The sequence below is a fragment of the Salvelinus namaycush genome, chromosome 2 (genome assembly GCF_016432855.1).
Source record: "Salvelinus namaycush isolate Seneca chromosome 2, SaNama_1.0, whole genome shotgun sequence".
In the NCBI taxonomy this organism is placed as follows: Eukaryota; Metazoa; Chordata; class Actinopteri; order Salmoniformes; family Salmonidae; genus Salvelinus; species Salvelinus namaycush.
Genome location: NC_052308.1, coordinates 66,553,864 through 66,575,110, shown reverse-complemented (window position 1 = coordinate 66,575,110; position 21,247 = coordinate 66,553,864). Strand labels below are relative to the sequence as shown.

The window sequence follows — 21,247 nt, the reverse complement described above, 5'->3', positions numbered from 1 at the left end:
ACCGCTGTAATGTATTGTGGTATTAGCCCTGTGATTAACCTATACTGGAAAGACTGCAAGTGAGAGACTTATGTCGTATGTCTAAAGAAATATCCAATGTTGAAGTATATATTTTGTCATTAAATATTAGTGCAGTGCGATTAACCAAAATGTTTTATTAATCGTTTTTAAACAACTAATTGAGCGACTATGGTTCAATTATTGAAATTCTATTTTGTTTGGGGTTTTCTGTGAGCTCAATGCACACACACAGCGCACAGCGCTAGATATGGAACAGATGAAGCCCTAACTGCGATGTGGTAAGGAGTTTGGTAATTACCTACAATGATCATAATCCATTGCGTGCCTACTTGTCCGGTCTGTGTCTTTTACGCCTGCTACATAAGAGACAGAAGAATGTGTGATCAAGAGTGATAGAGAGCAGTTGCATAGCAGTTCTCTAACTGAAAATACATGATCTAAATGATTGATAGTTGGTATTCAGCAGTCATGCCTTATTTACTTTGAACTACAAAATACTGATTTTGTCAGACAATACAGGCAGCAACTCTATAGAGATGAGATAATGTTTTGGAATTAAATAATAGTCATCAAATAAAACACATTTAATATACACAACAAGTGAGATATTTGAGTAAAGTAATGTGAATGAAGGTTAATAGGTGATAAGCCGTAATGGACAGTCACTACCATCATGGGACTTTTATTTATTGTTTTATTGTGTGTTACAGCATTTAACCCACATAATGCATAGTGCATTTAATGTAAAATTATTGGAATTGAAATGTGTTTAATCGAAACCGAAACGATCTCAAAAAGCACTAATCGCTCAGCATTATTGAACATGCACAATGCCAGGGCTTTTCAAGGCACCCCACTGCAAAGACAAAAGCTTCAGTGAAAGCTGACTGGCAGGAAGGCACTGTTCTCGCTAAAAGGTTATGGATGAGTGAGACCAGTGCCCCCTGCTGTTTTTCTATGTACAACCCCTGTAACCAGAGACTGATCAGCCAGGCTTGGCACACACTGCTCTAGTCTGCCTGCTTACAGTCCTCCTCAGTGGACTCAGCCAGCTCGGACAAGAGGGTCTGGGAACTGGGCCAGGAATTAAACAGTCATGGCTGCCGTCCTCCTCTCTCCCTCGCCTTCTCTGCCTTCCTCTCTCCCTCCCCTTCTCTGCCTTCCTCTCTCCCTCCCCTTCTCCGCCTTCTTCTCTCCCTCCCCTTCTCCGCCTTCTTCTCTCCCTCCCCTTCTCCGCCTTCCTCTCTCCCTCCCCTTCTCCGCCTTCCTCTCTCCCTCCCCTTCTCCGCCTTCCTCTCTCCCTCCCCTTCTCCGCCTTCCTCTCTCCCTCCCCTTCTCCGCCTTCCTCTCTCCCTCCCCTTCTCCGCCAGACTTTTCTGTCAGAGCCTAAAAGCCATCTGACTATATAGAGCACCATCATGGCACAGAGTCAACCTATGTTCTAGTCCAAAATGGCACCCTATTCCCTATATAGTGCACTACTTTTGGCCAGAGCCCTATGGGTTTGGTCAAAGGTAGTGTACTATATAAAGAATAGGGTGCCATTTGGTACAAAACAATACTGCCTCTGATTTAACATGTAACAACTTGGCTCACTGTTTTACGAGGAAAAGCCCGAGGATTGAGAGTAGAACGGGGTGTAGTGCAAGTGAATGAATGGAAGCTAGCACACACTGTTCCTCAGTAGTTTTATGGTTACATTTTCATCAGTAATGGAACCAGTTAGTTGGCAGTAAAACTAGACTGCCAGACTGCAATTGCTAACAATATGTCAGATCACTGTTTGCTGGTCTTGTAAGTGAAAATACTTGCAATAGTGTTGCGCACACTACTTTAAAGCATACATTATAAATATGTCCTCTCCTCTCCCAGGCTGGGGGGAGCTGCCCAGTGTCCAGCAGCCCAAGCCAGAGCCGGCATGGGGGGAGCCCGCTGGCCCCTCTCCTGCAGTGGACAACGGCACCTCTGCCTGGGGCAAACCCCCTGGTGTTCCTGGAGGCTGGGGCGATGGGGGGCACGAGCCCAATGGACCCTACAGGAGGGGAAACAACGGACCCTCTGGACCTGCACCCTGCAAGCCAGGTTAGGGCCACACGCCGTTGGTGTACAAACATGGTCAACACTCATCTTATCAGTAAACAACAACAAAAATAATACTCTATTGTGTTTGTATGCATCTGAAAGTTTCTGTTAAAGATTTGCTTTTCTAGATGTCTTGAATAACATTGTGTCACTAGAGGTTTCCCTGGTTGCATGCTTTGATCAATTTGGCAGTTCTTGTTTGTGCTTTTTAAATAACTGTTATACAAGAAGGCAAGCAAGAAATGAAGGGACTTGTGTGACAATACTGGCACCAAGTGGTTGCATTGCCAATTGCACGCAAAGGAGTTGCCCTTGATCTTTGCAAGCAGTCAAAACTCAAATCAAAGTGTATTGGTCCCATGCACATAGTACAGTTAAATTCTTGCTTGTCAACGTGCTATGCTTAGACTCCAAAGACTGCAGTATATTGGTTCAGCAGAAACACAGATACTAAGGTTAGCTTGAGACTATTGTTTGGCACTGCAGTCAGGTGTCAGATTTCAGTGAACTAGCTAGATTACAAGAAGGCACTTACTAAATAATCTTTAATTAGTATTCAACTCCACAACATTCACATTTACACTGCACTGCTCCTCTTCCAGCCCTCAAATCTATGCAAGACGGTTGGGGAGGTGGGAGGGAGGAGGAGATGGGCATGTCTTCTGGCCAATGGGATGCTGATGCCGGAGACATGTGGAACAGCCCCGCCTCCCAGGAGAACAGCACCTCCTGTAACTCGTGGGGCCAGCCACCCAAGAAGGGCCCGCCCAAGGGTAAGATGGGCAACCAGCCAGACGAAGCCTGGATCATGAACCGTCTCATCAAGCAGCTCACTGACATGGGTTTCCCGGTATGAATGTGATACATTTTGCAATGTCAGAATCAGACCTGGTTTCAAATACTATTTGATATATTTCAATAACTTTTACTCCAGCCTCCTGGAGGGGGGGGGGGGTTACAGTTTTGTGATGATTTTGTCCATTAAGCCAGGCAAGTTCTGTCAAGCACAGTATTTGAAATTATTTGAAATTGTTTCAGAATCCATGTATTTAAATGCATGTACAGTTGAAGTCGGAAGTTTACATACACTTAGGTTGGAGTCATTAAAACTAGTTTTTCAACCACTTCAACTGTATTGTTACCAAACTATAGTTTTGGCAAGTAGGTTAGGACATCTACTTTGTGCATGACACAAGTCATTTTTCTAACAATTGTTTACAGACAGATTATTTCACTTATAATTCACTATCACAATTCCAGTGGGTCAGAAGTTTACATACACTAAGTTGATTGTGCCTTTAAACAGCTTGGAAAATTCCAGAAAATTAAGTCATGGCTTTAGAAGCTTCTGATAGGCGAATTGTCATAATTTGAGTCAATTGGAGGTGTACCTGTGGATTTAGGCCTACCTTCAAACTCACTGCCTCTTTGCTTGACATGGCCGAGTTCTTTTGATTTTCCCAAGTCTGGTTCATCCTTGGGAGCAATTTCCAAACGCCTGAAGGTACCACGTTCATCTGTACAAACAATAGTACGCAAGTATAAACACCATGGGAGCATGCAGCCATCATACCGCTCAGGAACGAAACGCGTTCTGTCTCCTAGAGATGAACGTACTTTGGTGCGAAAAGTGCAAATCAATCCCAGAACAACAGCGAAGGACCTTGTGAAGATGCTGGAGGAAACGGGTACAAAAGTATCTATATCCACAGTAAAACGAGTCCTATATCGACATAACCTGAAAGGCTGCTCAGCAAGGAAGAAGCCACTGCTCCAAAACAGCCATAAAAAAGCCAGACTACGGTTTGCAACTGCACATGGGGACAAAGATTGTACTTTTTGGAGAAATGTCCTCTGGTCTGATGAAACAAAAATATAACTGTTTGGCCATAATGACCATTGTTATGTTTGGAGGAAAAAGGGGGAGGCTTGCAAGCTGAAGACACCATCCCAACCGTGAACCACGGGGGTGGCAGCATCATGTTGTGGGGGTGCTTTGCTGCAGGAGGGACTAGTGCACTTCACAAAATAGATGACTTCATGAGGAAGAAAAATTATGTGGATATTTTGAAGCAACATCTCAAGACATCAGTCAGTGGTCGCAAATGGGTCTTCCAAATGGATAATGACCTAAGCATACTTCCAAAGTTGTGGCAAAATGGTTTAAGGACAACAAAGTCAAGGTATTGGAATGGCCATCACAAAGCCCTGACCTCAATCCTATAGAAAAATTTGTGGGCAGAACTGAAAAAGCGTGTGCGAGCAAGGAGGCCTACAAACCTGACTTAGTTACACCAGCTCTGTCAGGAGGAATGGGCCAAAATTCACCCAACTTATTGTTGGAAGGCTACCCAAAATGTTTGACCCACGTTAAACAATTGAAAGGCAATGCTACCAAATACTAATTGAGTGTATGTACACTTCCTACTTCAACTGTATCAAGCATGTAGTCAGTGTGTTGTATAGTTGAGGTTGTCACTGACTTGGTGTCTCATGTTGTCATTGTGTTACAGAGGGATCCTGCTGAGGAGGCTCTGAAGAGCAACAACATGAACCTGGACCAGGCCATGAGTAGGTTTTCCCTCTGTATCTCTGACTGTGTGTGTGTGTGTGTGTATATCTCTGACTGACTGTGTGTGTCTGACTGTGTGTGTCTGACTGTGTCTGTCTGACTGTGTCTGTCTGACTGTGTGTGTGTCTGTGTGTCTGACTGTGTGTGTGTGTGTGTCTGTCTGTCTGTCTGTCTGACTGTGTGTGTGTCTGTCTGACTGTGTGTGTGTCTGTCTGACTGTGTGTGTGTCTGTCTGACTGTGTGTGTGTCTGTCTGACTGTGTGTGTGTCTGTCTGAGTGTGTGTCTGTCTGTCTGTCTGACTGTGTGTGTGTCTGTCTGTCTGACTGTCTGTCTGTCTGTCTGTCTGTCTGACTGTGTGTGTGTGTGTCTGTCTGACTGTGTGTGTCTGACTGTGTGTGTGTGTGTGTGTGTGTCTGTCTGTCTGTCTGTCTGTCTGACTGTGTGTCTGTCTGACTGTGTGTGTGCGTAACTGGCTGTGTGTGTGTGCCTGACTGGCTGTGTGTGTGTGCCTGACTGGCTGTGTGTGTGTGCCTGACTGGCTGTGTGTGTGTGCCTGACTGGCTGTGTGTGTGTGCCTGACTGGCTGTGTGTGTGTGCCTGACTGACTGTGTGTGTGTGCCTGACTGACTGTGTGTGTGTGCCTGACTGACTGTGTGTGTGTGCCTGACTGACTGTGTGTGTGTGCCTGACTGACTGTGTGTGTGTGCCTGACTGACTGTGTGTGTGTGCCTGACTGACTGTGTGTGTGGGTCTGACTGACTGTGTGTGTGGGTCTGACTGACTGTGTGTGTGGGTCTGACTGACTGACTGTGTGGGTCTGACTGACTGACTGTGTGTGGGTCTGACTGACTGACTGTGTGTGGGTCTGACTGACTGACTGTGTGTGGGTCTGTCTGACTGTGTGTGTGTGGGTCTGTCTGACTGTGTGTGTGTGGGTCTGTCTGTCTGTCTGTCTGTCTGTCTGTCTGTCTGTCTGACTGTGTGTCTGTCTGACTGTGTGTGTGCGTAACTGGCTGTGTGTGTGTGCCTAACTGGCTGTGTGTGTGCCTGACTGACTGTGTGTGTGCCTGACTGACTGTGTGTGTGTCTGTCTGACTGTGTGTGTCTGTCTGACTGTGTGTGTCTGTCTGACTGTCTGACTGTGTGTCACTGTGTGTGTGTGTGTGTGTGTGTGTCTGTCTGACTGTGTGTCTGTCTGACTGTGTGTGTGTGTGTGTGTGTGTGTGTGTGTCTGTCTGTCTGTCTGTCTGTCTGTCTGTCTGTCTGTCTGTCTGTGTGTCTGACTGTGTGTGTCTGACTGTGTGTGTGCCTAACTGGCTGTGTGTGTGCCTAACTGGCTGTGTGTGTGCCTAACTGGCTGTGTGTGTGCCTAACTGGCTGTGTGTGTGCCTAACTGGCTGTGTGTGGGTGTGTGTGTGTGTGGGTCTGACTGTGTGTGTGTGTGTGTGTGTGTGTGTGGGTCTGACTGTGTGTGTGTGTGTGTGTGTGGGTCTGACTGTGTGTGTGTGTGTGTGTGTGGGTCTGACTGTGTGTGTGTGTGTGTGGGTCTGACTGTGTGTGTGTGTGTGTGTGTGGGTCTGACTGTGTGTGTGTGTGTGTGTGTGTGTGTGGGTCTGACTGTGTGTGTGTGTGTGGGTCTGACTGTGTGTGTGTGTGGGTCTGACTGTGTGTGTGTGTGTGTGGGTCTGACTGTGTGTGGGTCTGACTGTGTGTGTGTGTGTGTGTGTGTGTGGGTCTGACTGTGTGTGTGTGGGGGTCTGACTGTGTGTGTGTGTGGGGGGGGGGGGTCTGACTGTCTGTGTGACTGTCTGTGTGACTGTCTGTGTGGGTCTGACTGTGTGTGTGTGTGGGTCTGACTGTGTGTGTGTGTGTGTGTCTGTGTGTGTGGGTCTGACTGTGTGTGTGGGTCTGACTGTCTGTGTGTGTGGGTCTGACTGTCTGTGTGCGTGTGTGTGTATGCGTATTCCATATTTATCTGACCTTTCTCTCTCCTAAGGCGCTTTGTTGGAGAAGAAGACTGAACTGGACAAGCGGGGCATGGGCATGTCAGACTACAACAACGGGATGAACAAGCCGCTGGGTTGCCGTCCCCAGGCCCTCTCCAAAGACCCCTCCTCGGACCGCAGCCCATTCCTAGACAAGGTACTATATGAATGCCACTAGCATTGTATCAGGAATCGACCGCAGTTCTGTCCATACAATAGAAAGCTAGCTAGTGAAAGGCATGTCCATTGACGAAGGATTAAACCACACACACACACACACACCTGCCAATGAAAATGAAATGGTGAAAATACAGAGGTCTTTGAGTTTTTCAGTCCCACCTTTTCTTATTACCGGGGTTGGGATTATGAGAAGTTTACATCCTTTGTAAAACGTGCCATACAAAAAAAGTGATTAACTGAAATGATTTACTGACTGATCTTGTCTCCCCTCCTCCCTGGTTCCAGGACGGTGGTCTGTCAGATGACGCCCCCCCCTCACCGTTTCTGCCTTCTCCCGTCAGCCTGAAGCTCCCTCTGGTTAACAACCTGCAGCCTGGGCTGGCCCTGGGCTCCCCGGGGCTCAACATGCAAAACTTAAACAACAGACAGGTAAGGGGGGTGAAAGGCATGCGCTGCACCTGTAGAGGACAGGAGTCAGGATCAAAGTCTCGTAATGAGGTAGTCCTTCCTGCGATTTACTGTTAAGACGTTGGTTCAGATCCCGTCTGTGACACATACATACACACAAATAAATTTAGCAAAAAAAGAAACGTCCTCTCACTGTCAACTGCGTTTATTTTCAGCAAACTTAACATGTGTAAATATTTGTATGAACATAACAAGATTCAACAACTGAGACATAAACTGAATAAGTTCCACAGACATGTGACTGACAGAAATGGAATAATGTGTCCCTGAACAAAGGGGGGGTTAAAATCAAAAGTAACAGTCAGTATCTGGTGTGGCCACCAGCTGCATTAAGTACTGCAGTGCATCTCCTCCTAATGGACTGCACCAGATTTGCCAGTTCTTGCTGTGAGATGTTATCCCACTCTTCCACCAAGGCACCTGCAAGTTCCCGGACATTTCTGGGGGGAATGGCCCTAGCCCTCACCCTCCGATCCAACAGGTCCCAGATGTGCTCAATAGGATTGAGATCCGGGCTCTTCGCTGGCCATGGCAGAACACTGACATTTCTGTCTTGCGGGAAATCACGCACAGAACGAGCAGTATGGCTGGTGGATTGTCATGCTGGAGGGTCATGTCAGGATGAGCCTACAGGAAGGGTATCACATGAGGAAGGAGGATGTCTTCCCTGTAACACACAGTGCTGAGATTGCCTGCAATGACAACAAGCTCAGTCCGCTGATGCTGTGACACCGCCCCAGACCATGACGGACCCTCCACCTCTAAATCGATCCCGCTCCAGAGTACAGGCCTCAGTGTAACTCTCATTCCTTCGACGATAACCGTGAATCCGACCATCACCCCTGGTGTGACAAAACCGTGACTCATCAGTGAAGAGCACTTTTTGCTAGTCCTGTCTGGTCCAGTGACGGTGGGTTTGTGCCCATAGGTGACGTTGTTGCCGGTGATGTCTGGTGAGGACCTGCCTTACAACAGCCTACAAGCCCTCAGTCCAGCCTCTCTCAGCCTATTGCGGACCGTCTGAGCACTGATGGAGGGATTGTGCGTTCTAGGTGTAACTCGGGCAGTTGTTGTTGCCATCCTGTACCTGTCCTGCAGGTGTGATGTTCGGATGTACCGATCCTGCGCAGGTGTCTGCCACTGCGAGGACAATCAGCTGTCTGTCCTGTCTCCCTGTAGCGCTGTCTTAGGCGTCTCACAGTACGGACATTGCAATTTATTGCCCTGGCCACATCTGCAGTCCTCATGCCTCCTTGCAACATTTCTAAGGCATGTTCACGCAGGTGAGCAGGGACCCTGGGCATCTTTCTTTTGGTGTTTTTCAGTCAGTAGAAAGGGCTCTTTAGTGTCCTAAGTTTTCATAACTGTGACCTTAATTGCCTACCGTCTGTAAGCTGTTAGTGTCTTAAGGACCGTTCCACAGGTGCATGTTCATGAATTATTTATGGTTCATTGAACAAGCATGGAAAACAGTGTTTAAACCCTTTACAATGAAGATCTGTTAAGTTATTTGGATTTTTTTGAATTATCTTTGAAAGACAGGGTCCTGACAAAGGGCTTTTTGCTGAGTTTAGGTATACACACACACCCACAAACACATTTACTGTAGATAAGTATACAGTAGCACCCACCCACAGATACACATTATGCTTACATGACAATCTCGCTCACACACGAACGAACCCATTGCCAGGAGCTGGAGAATATAGGGGCCTCGAGAAAACACTTCGGATGTAGTTGAGAATTCCATTCAGCTTGCCACCACTCTGTCTCAAGTGTCGGTAACCTTGCATGGAGAGCCCATTGATATTGAATAGAAAATAAGAGTCCTTTAAAGCCCAACAAAGCACTGTAACTCTGTCATAACAGTATTGAATTGAACAACTTCTTGCCTGACACTGAACAAAATTCTCTTTACCCGACTTGTCCCATTTTCCTTTTATTGGCATATTGCGGGAGGCATTTAAACAGCACTATTATTTAATCACGATCACCATTTAATCCAACTGAATGCACTCCAAATGTGCCAGCTTCTCCAGTATTGGTAAGTGGTTCGATAAGGTAGACCTTAGGTTTTCAACTATTTTCTTTCAAATGGACCCTGGATGATTTGGAAAGTGGTGGAGAAATAAGCTGATCACTACTGTAGTGTCTTTATTTGTGGTTTCTCTGAGACTGTGAGCAAATACCAGAGTTGGGTATTGTGAGGGACATCCTATTCATCGGCTGTCTGTAGAGAATGAGTGATTGCCATGTCAACTCTTATTGACATTTAGTCATTTCCTCTCTCGTGTGTGTGTGTGTGTAGATGCAGAGTGGAATGTTGGGCAGTAGTGGAGCAGCACTATCCCGGGCCATGCAGCAGCCTCCTCCTCAGCCGTCAGTGCCGCCTCTCGGCTCCTCCCAGCCTAGTCTACGCGCTCAAGTGCCTCAGTTTCTCACCCCTCAGGTACACACATACACTATACCTCAGCCAAGTTCCTCTCCATACACACACCACCTTGTTTTCTGTCCCCCAGCCCCAGGCTCTCCTCATGACTCCTTTACTCTGTTTGAAGATATTTTGAGGTGTTCTGACCAACTCTCATCTCCTCTCTCTGTCTCCTTGTCCTCCCCTCCAGGTTCAAGCACAGCTCTTGCAGTTTGCTGCAAAAAACATTGGTCTGAACCCTGCACTTTTAACCTCACCAATAAACCCTCAACAAATGACCCTGTTGTACCAACTTCAGCAACTGCAAATGGTGAGTGAAAGCCAAAGTCCCCTGACTGCATTAGAAACGGGGTTCGTACTAATCGAACCAGACAGGATGGGCCGATCTGCATTAGAAACAGGGTTCGTACTAATCGAACCAGACAGGATGGGCCGATCTGCATTAGAAACAGGGTTCGTACTAATCGAACCAGACAGGATGGGCCGATCTGCATTAGAAACAGGGTTCGTACTAATCGAACCAGACAGGATGGGCCGATCTGCATTAGAAACAGGGTTCGTACTAATCGAACCAGACAGGATGGGCCGATCTGCATTAGAAACGGGGTTCGTACTAACCGAACCAGACAGGATGGGCCGATCTGCATTAGAAACGGGGTTCGTACTAACCGAACCAGACAGGATGGGCCGATCTGCATTAGAAACGGGGTTCGTACTAACTGAACCAGACAGGATGGGCCGATCTGCATTAGAAACGGGGTTCGTACTAACTGAACCAGACAGGATGGGCCGATCTGCATTAGAAACGGGGTTCGTACTAACTGAACCAGACAGGATGGGCCGATCTGCATTAGAAACGGGGTTCGTACTAACTGAACCAGACAGGATGGGCTATTCTTATTGTATTTTTTATGGACACCCTCAGGGGTACCCCACAGTCTTTTGGATAAGGTGATGACCCTTTCTCTCTTTCTCTGTCTCTCTCACGTTGCGCCTCTCTTGCCATCTCTTTTTCTTTCTCTCGCTCTCTTGCGCTCTCTCTCTCTGTGTGTGTGTGTTTCTAGGCGTACCAGCGTTTACAAATCCAGCAGCAGATGATGCAAGCTCAGCGCAACGTCTCCGGTCCCATCAGACAACAAGAGCAGCAAGTAAGAGGCCCCTGTTTCAACCCCAATACATTCTCATCACTGTGTGTGACCCTCTGGCTCGTTACATTTGATTTCAATCACTTTTTGACCGCACTCCTTTTTGATTTTGAACTAAACTTTCCATACGTATTTGCCCATGGTACAAGTGGTCAAAGTGAGAAGATGGAGCCACAAAGTTGACCCATTTTGCATACCCCACCCTACCTACATCCATGTCTTCATCACTGGAGAAGATAAACCGTTGAGTTTGATATCATTTAAACGCTTACAAACTATTTTATAATTTCTTGAAAAATGTTAAGTATACAAAAAAAGAATATCCTTTACCGTCGTTGATCAAAAACCGCATGAACTCTGATTTTTGGGGGGGCATTTCTGAATATGTTGTAGCTTTGACCCTATTTGACGTCATCTGAGGTTGTTGTTGTGCCCGCAATCGATTGAGACACGGCGTGCTCTTGAATACAATGTGTGTGTAATTTCAATCATAGAAACAGAATGGACATATCTCTTCAAACCGGTGCAATTTAGCTGGTACACCATTGACATTTGAATTGAAACGTTTAATTCCAATTACTACGACAAAGATGGCCGCTGGTCCACCCACTGTCGAATGTGAACATAAATGTCCTATTATTTGTTTTATTTCAATAGGTTTCCTATGGAAGACTAACAGTATAATGTACAACTGATATTCACCTTTCAAGTCAACATTCTGATGTGTGGACCTCCAACCATGTTTGTGCTACCATTTTGAAAGTTGACATTTAAAATGTATTCCCATTTTAGAACATCCACGCTGTGTTGAAGAGCATGGTGTCTCAAGAGCATGGTGTGTCTCATGCTCTCAACCAACACCGAAGATTATATCAAAATCGGGTCTAAGCTACAACATCTGCAATCACTTTACACATTTTTTGATCATTGACATAAAGTTTAAAATTACGATTAAAAAAATCTATAACAGCGTAGGTATGTGCTATACATTGTATTGTGTGTGAGTGTTGAAATAGACCGGATATGCTTACTTAAAGTTGCAGGAGAAATGTGTTTGTCAAAAGCATCTCCAGTTGCTCAAACGTGCTATTTCTCTAGAATGTATGGAGAAGTAGTTACGGAAGTTGGTTGTTTGTGTGGTTGGATCCTTTTTTTCTTGCAAATTAGGAACTTCTTTAAAATAATCTGTGATAAGACACTAAAGCAGGGGTTCCCAAACGCTTTTGGCACACGACCCCATTTTGATATCTGAAAGTTCTCGCGACCCCAACCATGTGGTTAACAGCCAATGTTTACTTCTTTAATTGGGGCTATGGCAGTCAATTGCAAAACATTCTAACAGTATTTCTGATATGTATTCTCAACTCGCCATCACGTATTTTTAATGTGGGCCTATGAGAGTCAATTACAAATTAGTCTGACATAAGATCAATTATCTCACCACCACTAATGATATGGGTGTACGTGATACATGTCGCGTCTGAGCGTCTTAAAGTCAAGGGAAGTGGTCCACAGTGCGCACCTCATCTCTCCTGTCACATCCAACCTGGATCCATATTTGTTTTGAATGCAGACGAGAGCACTGAATGGGCGTACTATGAGTTCTAATGCTCGGAGGGAGACAACACTGTATTCCCTTTTGTCAGGAACCAAAACTCCTCAATAGTGACCCGTGAATGCGTTGTCTGCAACATACGGTCACATCACAGCTCGATCAGCTGTTCCTTTTCACTTACCGATGTGATCCTGGCTCAGTTGACATAAACGGATTTCGCTGATTTGGTCACTCATCTGTATCTTGATTGCTAGCTATAGCATCAATTCAGTGTTATCTGACCAAGGTATTGATGTAATTTTTCTGTGCCTCTGCTTCCACACACGTTTTCACCATATCGATTGCGGTCGGTAATATCAGTCTCTGCAATAGTGTGTGGTTTCTTATTCATTGACCGTGAGAATGATTCAAGTGCAATGGTCAAGTGCGGCCTTTTCCCACGACCTAAAGGCGCTCTCTGGTTGAATTTATACTTTTAGATTTTAATAATTTTGATTTAGATTTAAGGTTAAACACATTTACAATGATTTTGAGAGACAAACCTGGCCCCATTTTCATAGATCCCTAGTTTGGGAACCGCTGCACTAAAGGCAGTCTTTTCCCACTAGATAAAGTGACTCTTGATGAGGTGCTGATTGTAGGAGTCATGCCATGGTCTGTTGGACTTGGTCATTGTAGCCTTATGCCCCCATTCTCTTTCTCTCTCCTTTGTCCCCCTCTTTTTCCCGTTCTGTTTCTTTCTCTCTTTCTCGCTCTCTTATGCTCCCCCCCCCCAGGTTGCACGTACAATCAATAACATGCAGCAGCAGATCCAACAGCACCAGCGTCAGCTGTACCAGGCCTTGCTGATGAAGCAGCAGCCCCCCGGCTCCCACTCCTCCTCCGGCCTGCACCCCGGCCAAGGCAAATCAGCCCTGGACTCGTTCCCAGGCCACCCCCAGGCTCCGGGCCTCTCCGACCTGCACACCAAAGAGCCGCATTCTTCTCCCAGCTCCTACAGCCCCTACCCCCTCTGTGAGTCCAGCACACAGGTCATACACGCACATTGTCACTCAAACACGCACTCCTTCAGCCACTACGCTCTCGCTACTTCTCTCACAAACAAGCTGTTTGTATAACTAGTAAGCTTTATATACGTCAGTATAAGTCCCTGCAATGTCCTACTTTATCTATCTGGTTTGTGTTGAGCTTTGTTTTCAATGTTAGATTTTTTTCTCTCTTAGCTGGACTCAATCTAAACATGAATGTAAACTGCATGGAGGTGGGGGGCCTGTCCATGAAGGAGCCTCCCCAGCCCCAGTCCCGTCTGTCCCAGTGGACCCACCCCAACTCCATGGACAGCCTCTCTGGAAACTCCTCCCACATGGAGGCCAACCTCAATAAGCACGGTAGGAGGAACACTAGGAACTGTAGGACAAAGTCCCATTCAATTCTGTTTTTCCCTCGAGGGCAATAAATATACACGCTGTCAAACAAGAAATCAATCTATTAGTCTTCTCAATAGCAAAATTGGGTTTGCTGCTCACTAAGTCGCTTTCTTCTAAGAAATAGTGACTTTCAGTTGACTCGCTCTGAATAACATTAACGTATTTCACACCAACTCTCTCACCACCCAACACAGACATTCTCTTGGTTTCTGTCACACTGTTTGGCATTCACAACAGACACGTTAACACTGGAAATATAACGTGTGAGCCACAAACACCACGTCCCCTAACCTCTCCCACTGTAGCGTGAGCATCAAGCTGCTGTTCTGCCCTTCTTATAGTAATCAACTTGCACCAGTAAACAGGCGTTGTCGTTACTCGAAGGCTTTTGTATGTTTCCACATATCTCAGTGATGAAACGGTGTGGGAAATCTCAACTGGAAGTATTTAGTAGGAAATCAGTTGTTTATATCTTTAGTGTCTTTAGTGTATCTTTTATATCTTTAGTGTTAAAATGACTATTTAAATCCATATCTATTTCTCAAATGATATCCTTGCGATCCACTGTTCCTTTTGCCCTCCATACCCCTCTAAGAGCAACACTGACAACCACTCTTGCTTTGTCATGTTTTTAAGCCTCTATAATTGTCATTTATGTATTTTTGTATGCCAGTGGCTATATACAGTACCAGTAAAAAGTTTGGACACACTCATTCAAGGGTTTTTCTATTTTCTGCATTATAGAATAATAGTGAAGACAAACTATGAAATAACACATGGAATCATGTAGTAACCAAAAACGTGTTAAACAAATTTGAGATTCTGCAAAGAAGCCACCCTTTGCCTTGATGACAACTTTGCACACTCTTGGCATTCTCTCAACCAGCTTCCTCTGGAATGCTTTTCCAACCGTCTTGAAGGAGTTTCCACATATGCTGAGCACTTGTTGGCTGCTTTTCCTTCACTCTGCAGTCCAACTCATCCCAAACCATCTCAATTGGGTTGAGGTCAGGTTGAGGTCAGGTGGTCAGGTAACTTCTCGACCTCAGTTACCTGACCTCAGGCTTTTTACTCCACACACAGAGATGCGTTCAAAGCTCTCCCCCGCCGTCCATTTGGCAAATCTGACCATAATTCTATCCTTCTGCTTACAAGCAAAAACTACCAGTGGCCTCGCTCAATACGGAAGTGGTCAGATGATGCGGATGCTACATTACAGGACTGTTTTGCTAGCACAGACTGGAATATGTTCCGGGATTCATCCAATGGCATTGAGGAGTATACCACCTAAGTCACCGGCTTCATCCATAAGTGCATCGTCCCCACAGTGACCGTATTTACATATCCCAACCAGAAGTCATGGATTACAGGCAACAGATGAGCTAAATACCTTTTATGCTCGCATCGAGGCAAGTAACACTGAAGTATGCATGAGAGCACCAGATGTTCTTGACAACTGTGTGATAACGCTCTCGGTAGCCGATGTGAGCAAGACTTTTAAACGGGTCATATTCACAAAAACGCAGGGCCAGACGGATTACCAGGACGGTCCGCTCATGCTTTGAGTATGCAACTGGCAAGTGTCTTCACTGACATTTTCAACCTCTCCCTGACCAAGTCTGTAATACCTACATGTTTCAAGCAGACCGCCATAGTCCCTGTGCCCATGGAAGCGAAGGTAACCTGCCTAAATGATTACCACCCTGTAGCACTCACGTCGGTAGCCATGAAGTGCTTTGAAAGACTGATCATGGCTCACATCAACAGCATCCTCCCGGACAACCTAGCCCACTCCAATTTGCATACCGCCCCAACAGATCCACAGATGACGCAATCTCAATCACACTCCACACTGCCCATTCCCACCTGGACAAAAGGAACACCTATGTGAGAATGCTGTTCATTGACTACAGCTCAGCGTTCAACACCATAGTACCCATGAAGCCCATCACTAAGCTAAGGACCCTGGGACTAAACACCTCCCTCTGCAACTGGATCCTGGACTTCCTGACGGGCTGCCCTCAGGTGGTAAGGGTAGGCAACAATACATCTGCCACGCTGATCCTCAACACTTAGTCCCCTCCTGTACTCCCTGATCACCCACGATTGCCTGGCCAGACACGACTCCAACACCGTCATTAAGTTTGCTGACGACACAACAGTGGTAGGCCTGATCACCCGACAACAATGAGACAGCCTATAGGGAGGAGGTCAGAGACCTGGCAGTGTGGTGCTAGGACAACAACCTCTCCCTCAATGTGAGCAAGACAAAGGAGGACTACAGGAAAACGCGGGCTGAACAGGCTCACATTAACATCGTGGGGGCTGTAGTGGAGCGGGTCGAGTTTCAAGTTCCTTGGTGTACACATCACCAACAAACTATCATGGTCCAAACACACCAAGACAGTTAAGAGGGCACGACAACACCTTTTCCCCCTCAAGTTTTGGCATGGGTCCCCAGATCCTTAAAGTTTTACAGCTGGACCATCGAGAGCATCCTGACCGGTTGCATCACTGCCTGGTATGGCAACTGCTCGGCATCTGACCGTAAGGCACTACAGAGGGTAGTGCGTATGACCCAGTACATCACTGCGGCCAAACTTCCTGCCATCCAGGACCTATATACTAGGCGATGTCAGGGGAAAGACCAAAAAATTGGCAGACTCCAGTCACCAAGTCATAGACTGTTTTCTCTGCTACCGCACGGCGAGCGGTACTGGAGCACCAAGTCTAGGACCAAAAGGCTCCTTAACAGCTTCTACCCCCAAACCATAAAACTGCTGAACAAATCAATTGGCCATCGGACTATTTACAATGACCGTTCCATTTGTTTTGTACACTGCTGCTTCTCTCTGTTTATTATCTATGAATAGTCACTTCACCCCGACCTACATGTACAAGTTACCTCGACTAACCTGTACCCCCGCACATTGACTCGGTACCGGTACCCCCTGTATATAGCCTTGTTGTTTTGTTACTTTTTTTTGTAATTTTTTTTGTTTATTTGGTAAATATTTTTAAAACTCTTTCTTGATATACTTGTTGTATTCGGCGCATGTGACAGTTTGATTTGATTTGTCCTTTTGAAAAACAAGTGATAGTCCCACTAAGCGCAAACCAGATGGGATGGCAGAGTGCTGTGGTAGCCATGCTGGTTAAGTGTGCTTGAATTCTAAATAAATCAGTGTCGCCAGCAAAGCACCATTACACCACAACCTCCATGCTTCGCGGTGGGAACCACACATGCGGAGATCATCCGTTCACCTACTCTGCGGCTCACAAAGACACGGTGGTTGGAACCAAAAATCTAAAATTTGGACTCATCAGACCAAAGGACACATTTCCACCGGTCTAATGTCCATTGCCTGTTTCTTGGCCCAAGCAAGTCTCATCTTCTTATTGGTGTCCTTTAGTCGTGGTTTCTATGCACCAATCGACCATGAAGGCCTGATTCACGCAGTCTTCTCTGAACAGTTGATGTTGCGATGTGTCTGTTACTTGAACCTTGAAGCATTTGGGCTGCAATCTTTTTTTTTGTTATCCCCTTTTCTCCCCAATTTTGTGGTATCCAATTGGTAGTTAGTCTAGTCCTATCGCTGCAACTCCCGTACGTACTCGGGAGAGGCGAAGGTCGAGAGCCATGCGTCCTCCGAAACACAGCACCGCCAAGCCACACTGCTTCTTGACACAATGCCTGCTTAACCCAGAAGCCAGCTGCACCAATGTGTCCGAGGAAACAATGCACACCTGGCGACCGTGTCAGCGTGCATGCGCTCGGCCCGCCACAGGAGTTGCTAGAGCGCTATGGGACACGGACTTGCCGGCCGGCCAAACCCTCCCCTAACCCGGATGACGCTGGGCCAATTGTGTGCCGCCCCATGGGACTCCCGGTCACGGCTGTCTGCGACAGGGCCTGGACTCGAACCAGGATCTCTAGTGGCACAGCTATCACTGCGATGCAGTGGCTTAGTGGGCTGAAATTTCTGAGTCTGGTAACAATGAACTTATCCTCTACAGCAGAGGTTACTCTGGGTCTTCCTTCTGTATACCACCCCTACCATGTCACAACACAACTGATTGGCTGAAACGCTTTAAGAACGCAAATTAACTTAACAAGGAACACCTGTTAATTGAAATGCATTCCAGGTGACTACCTCATGAAGCTGGTTGAGAGAATTATTCTACAATGTAGAAAATAGTAAAAAAAATAAAGAAACTCATGAGTAGATGTGTCAACTTCTGACTGGTACTGTATGTATTTTAAATGTCAAATAAATTAATTAATGAATTCCTTTGACTTTTCCTAGGTGCCATTTCTGCTGCTTCTAATCTGGGCCCCCCTGGAAAGCCCCCCCACATGGATGACTCCTACAGCCCCTACAGTATGATGGGTGGGTCTGAGTCCCCCACCTCCCCCCTGGTTCCCCCTGACAGCTGGGGCCAGGGACCGGGAAAGAGCCCCAAGGACCAGATCACCAACGGAACAAATATCAACTGGCCCCCAGGTTGGTAGAGAAGACCGACATTCCTAACTCCCTTTCAATCAGATCAAACTTTATTTCACACATGATCCTGACACACTTTACTGATGGAGGACAAAGAAAAGCGATTTAAAACTCTTCTAAACGCTTTTGATTTTACAAAGATAAACGCATTTAAATTGTTCCCCACAACATGTGAGTTTTTAAATGTTAAATAACCAATGTACTGACTGTATTGTCCTCCATGTTGTCGTCTCAGAGTTCTGTCCAGGTGTGCCCTGGAAGGGCCTGCAGAACATTGACCCTGAGAACGACCCCAACATGACCCCAGGAAGTGTTCCCAGCGGCCCCACCATCAACACCAACATCCAGGACGTCAACCGCTACCTGCTCCGGGACCGCAGCGGAGGTGAGGAGGGGGGGTCTATCAGGGAGACAGGGTCTGGAGATAGTTGGCTTTAAGATACACGGATCGTCAAATAGACTATATACATTCATTAACAGGGCAGGTCTCACATGTGTTGACTTGTATTACTGTGTTGACATTTCACTGTATTGACAACTTTAAGCTTATATCCTATTCCTTTCCATGGCACTGAAGGGGTTACAGTACTACCTCACTTGTTGTGACCGTGCCACCCAGTAGCACAGGTCCTATTGTATTTATACTTTCTTTAAATCAAGTTGTACATGTTTCTTTCCCCACCACCCCCTCTGTCCATAACAATGGGCCACCACGGCTAGGCTCCTCCCCTCCTTCACCGCCTCAGAACGGTGCTCTGCCCCCGTCCATGGACTGGCCAGTCAGTGGCTGCTTCACTAGCTCTTTCAGTCTGTCCTCCCCGGATGAGGAGAGTGCAGGTACAGACCACAGCCCCCTAGGGGGTTCCAGCCCCCTATGTGGACAAGCTGACCCATGGTCCCCATGCTTGACCCCCCTCCTTTCCCCTAATTACCACCATAGCAACACACCTTTATCCTATTGTTTGTCTGTGGTCTGTGTTTGTTGAGTGTTACGGTAGATAGGTCCTTCCTTTGCCAAATGTAATCCTACTACCAACTACCCAGTGCTGGTGTATCAAGTGCTCCACGATGTGATTGCATTGTGCTCCTCATGGAATTAAAAGTTTGAGTGTTTGAATTAAGAAATGCTTTGAATGTTGTGGCCCTAGACCCCTATACATAAGCATGTGTTGACGTGACATTTTTGTTGCCGCTAAGCAACCCACTGAGAATTGTTATGAATATTTAAAAACTGTCCCCTTTTTAAATGTCTGAGTGACCCGCATTCTGTTTTTACCTTCATGTTTCCTGTAGTCCTCAATGTGATCTCCGATATATGAAACATATAAACCCATGAAGCCGAGGTTTATTGTTGATGAACAAGTGTTAATGTGGGGCTTCTTTTAAACTTTGCATCTGCCCAAAGTTAGAGGTCTAAGAATCTTTCTAATAGCAGATTATAGGCCTAGATAAATGACCTCATTCTGTCATAGAACATAGGCTTCCACAGAGGGTCTCCATCTCTACAACAGTATCTCATAGGTTCCCCTCTTCTCTCTCTCGCTCTCAGGTAAACTATCTGACATGAAGTCCACCTGGTCCCCGGGGCCCATCTCCCACCCCTCCCAGGCCTCTCTGTCCCACGAGCTGTGGAAGGTCCCCCAGGGGCCCCGCAACAACACAGCCCCCTCCAGGCCACCTCCGGGCCTCACCAACCCCACCAAGCCCTCCTCCACCTGGGGAGGAAACTCCCTGGGCCTGGCCCAAGGCTGGAGCAGCTCATACACCTCAGGTGAGATGCCACAGTAGAACTCCTCAGCCTGAAATATAGACTGGGGGAGTTGCTCTGTAAGAAGACTGGAAAGACTTAAACCTGGTAATATACCTAGTAGAGGAAAATCAATGAACGCTGTGGTTTGGAGTTAGTCGTTTTGAGATTTGATTTTTAAAGTCAATTCATGACTTGATGCTCATTGAAAACCATTGACTCTGGAATTGAGCTGACCCTAGATGTTCGACTACACTACCTTGTGCTTTGTCAACACCCTACCCTAACATAATGTTTTTGACACATTTACCTAAAGAAGCATAGTGTAGGAAACCACATAGGCGTGTCATTTTCCTAGGTGTGTTCATTGTAGAGTGTGATTCTCCCCCACTATGTTTTGAGCTCCTCTCCCCTCGTCACTCGCTGTAGCAAGGTGGAGCAATACACACCCCGCTGTGGTTAGAGGCCCTTGTCAAACTGAAGTCTTGCAGCTTACCAGATAAGACTTAAAGGACTTTTGTCATGTCTTCAAAGAGAACCTAAACCGTGTGACCTTATTTTGACATGAGTCCTAAGGTCACACTAAGGTAATAGTACAAGTGTAAAAGTGCTTACATGAGACAATGAAAATATGTATTTTTGATAAAAAGAACATCCATAGACAAAAACAATGGACAACTTATGAACATCCATACAAATATGTTGTCATCAATAGAAGACAAGTTATTGACCAAAAATGATTGCTTTATATTTTATGTGGACCTGAATATTGACTGATCATGTTCCCTTCTCTGTTTCTCTCAGAGGGCACAACCTGGAGCACAGACAGCTCCAACAGGACCAGTAGCTGGCTGGTACTGAGGAACCTCACCCCCCAGATAGACGGCTCCACCCTGCGGACGCTGTGCATGCAGCACGGCCCCCTCATCACATTCCACCTCTTCCTGACCCAGGGAAACGCTGTGGTGCGATACAGCTCCAAGGAGGAAGCTGCCAAGGCCCAGAAGTCCCTGCACATGTAAGACTACCGAACTTGAATGGGGAAAACCAATCTGGATTTTGTGTCGTCATGATGATGTGGCCGGTGACTCGTTTGCTTCTTGAAAGTCCAATATCGTGTGAACTTGA

The 21,247-nt window shown here is 46.4% G+C and overlaps 1 protein-coding gene across 1 annotated transcript in view; it reads left to right on the top strand.

The window, feature by feature from the left end:
- Positions 1 to 21,247, top strand: part of LOC120066515 (trinucleotide repeat-containing gene 6C protein-like) — a 72,179-nt gene that overhangs the window by 43,233 nt on the left and 7,699 nt on the right. Inside the window, exons 6-19 of the mRNA XM_039017942.1 lie at positions 1,894 to 2,103; positions 2,706 to 2,953; positions 4,617 to 4,674; positions 6,673 to 6,818; positions 7,127 to 7,270; positions 9,618 to 9,758; positions 9,931 to 10,050; positions 10,805 to 10,888; positions 13,217 to 13,454; positions 13,664 to 13,828; positions 18,175 to 18,372; positions 18,608 to 18,757; positions 19,922 to 20,143; positions 20,924 to 21,137. Coding sequence (XP_038873870.1) covers positions 1,894 to 2,103; positions 2,706 to 2,953; positions 4,617 to 4,674; positions 6,673 to 6,818; positions 7,127 to 7,270; positions 9,618 to 9,758; positions 9,931 to 10,050; positions 10,805 to 10,888; positions 13,217 to 13,454; positions 13,664 to 13,828; positions 18,175 to 18,372; positions 18,608 to 18,757; positions 19,922 to 20,143; positions 20,924 to 21,137 — 2,338 coding nt within the window. The remainder of the gene's footprint in view (positions 1 to 1,893; positions 2,104 to 2,705; positions 2,954 to 4,616; positions 4,675 to 6,672; positions 6,819 to 7,126; positions 7,271 to 9,617; positions 9,759 to 9,930; positions 10,051 to 10,804; positions 10,889 to 13,216; positions 13,455 to 13,663; positions 13,829 to 18,174; positions 18,373 to 18,607; positions 18,758 to 19,921; positions 20,144 to 20,923; positions 21,138 to 21,247) is intronic.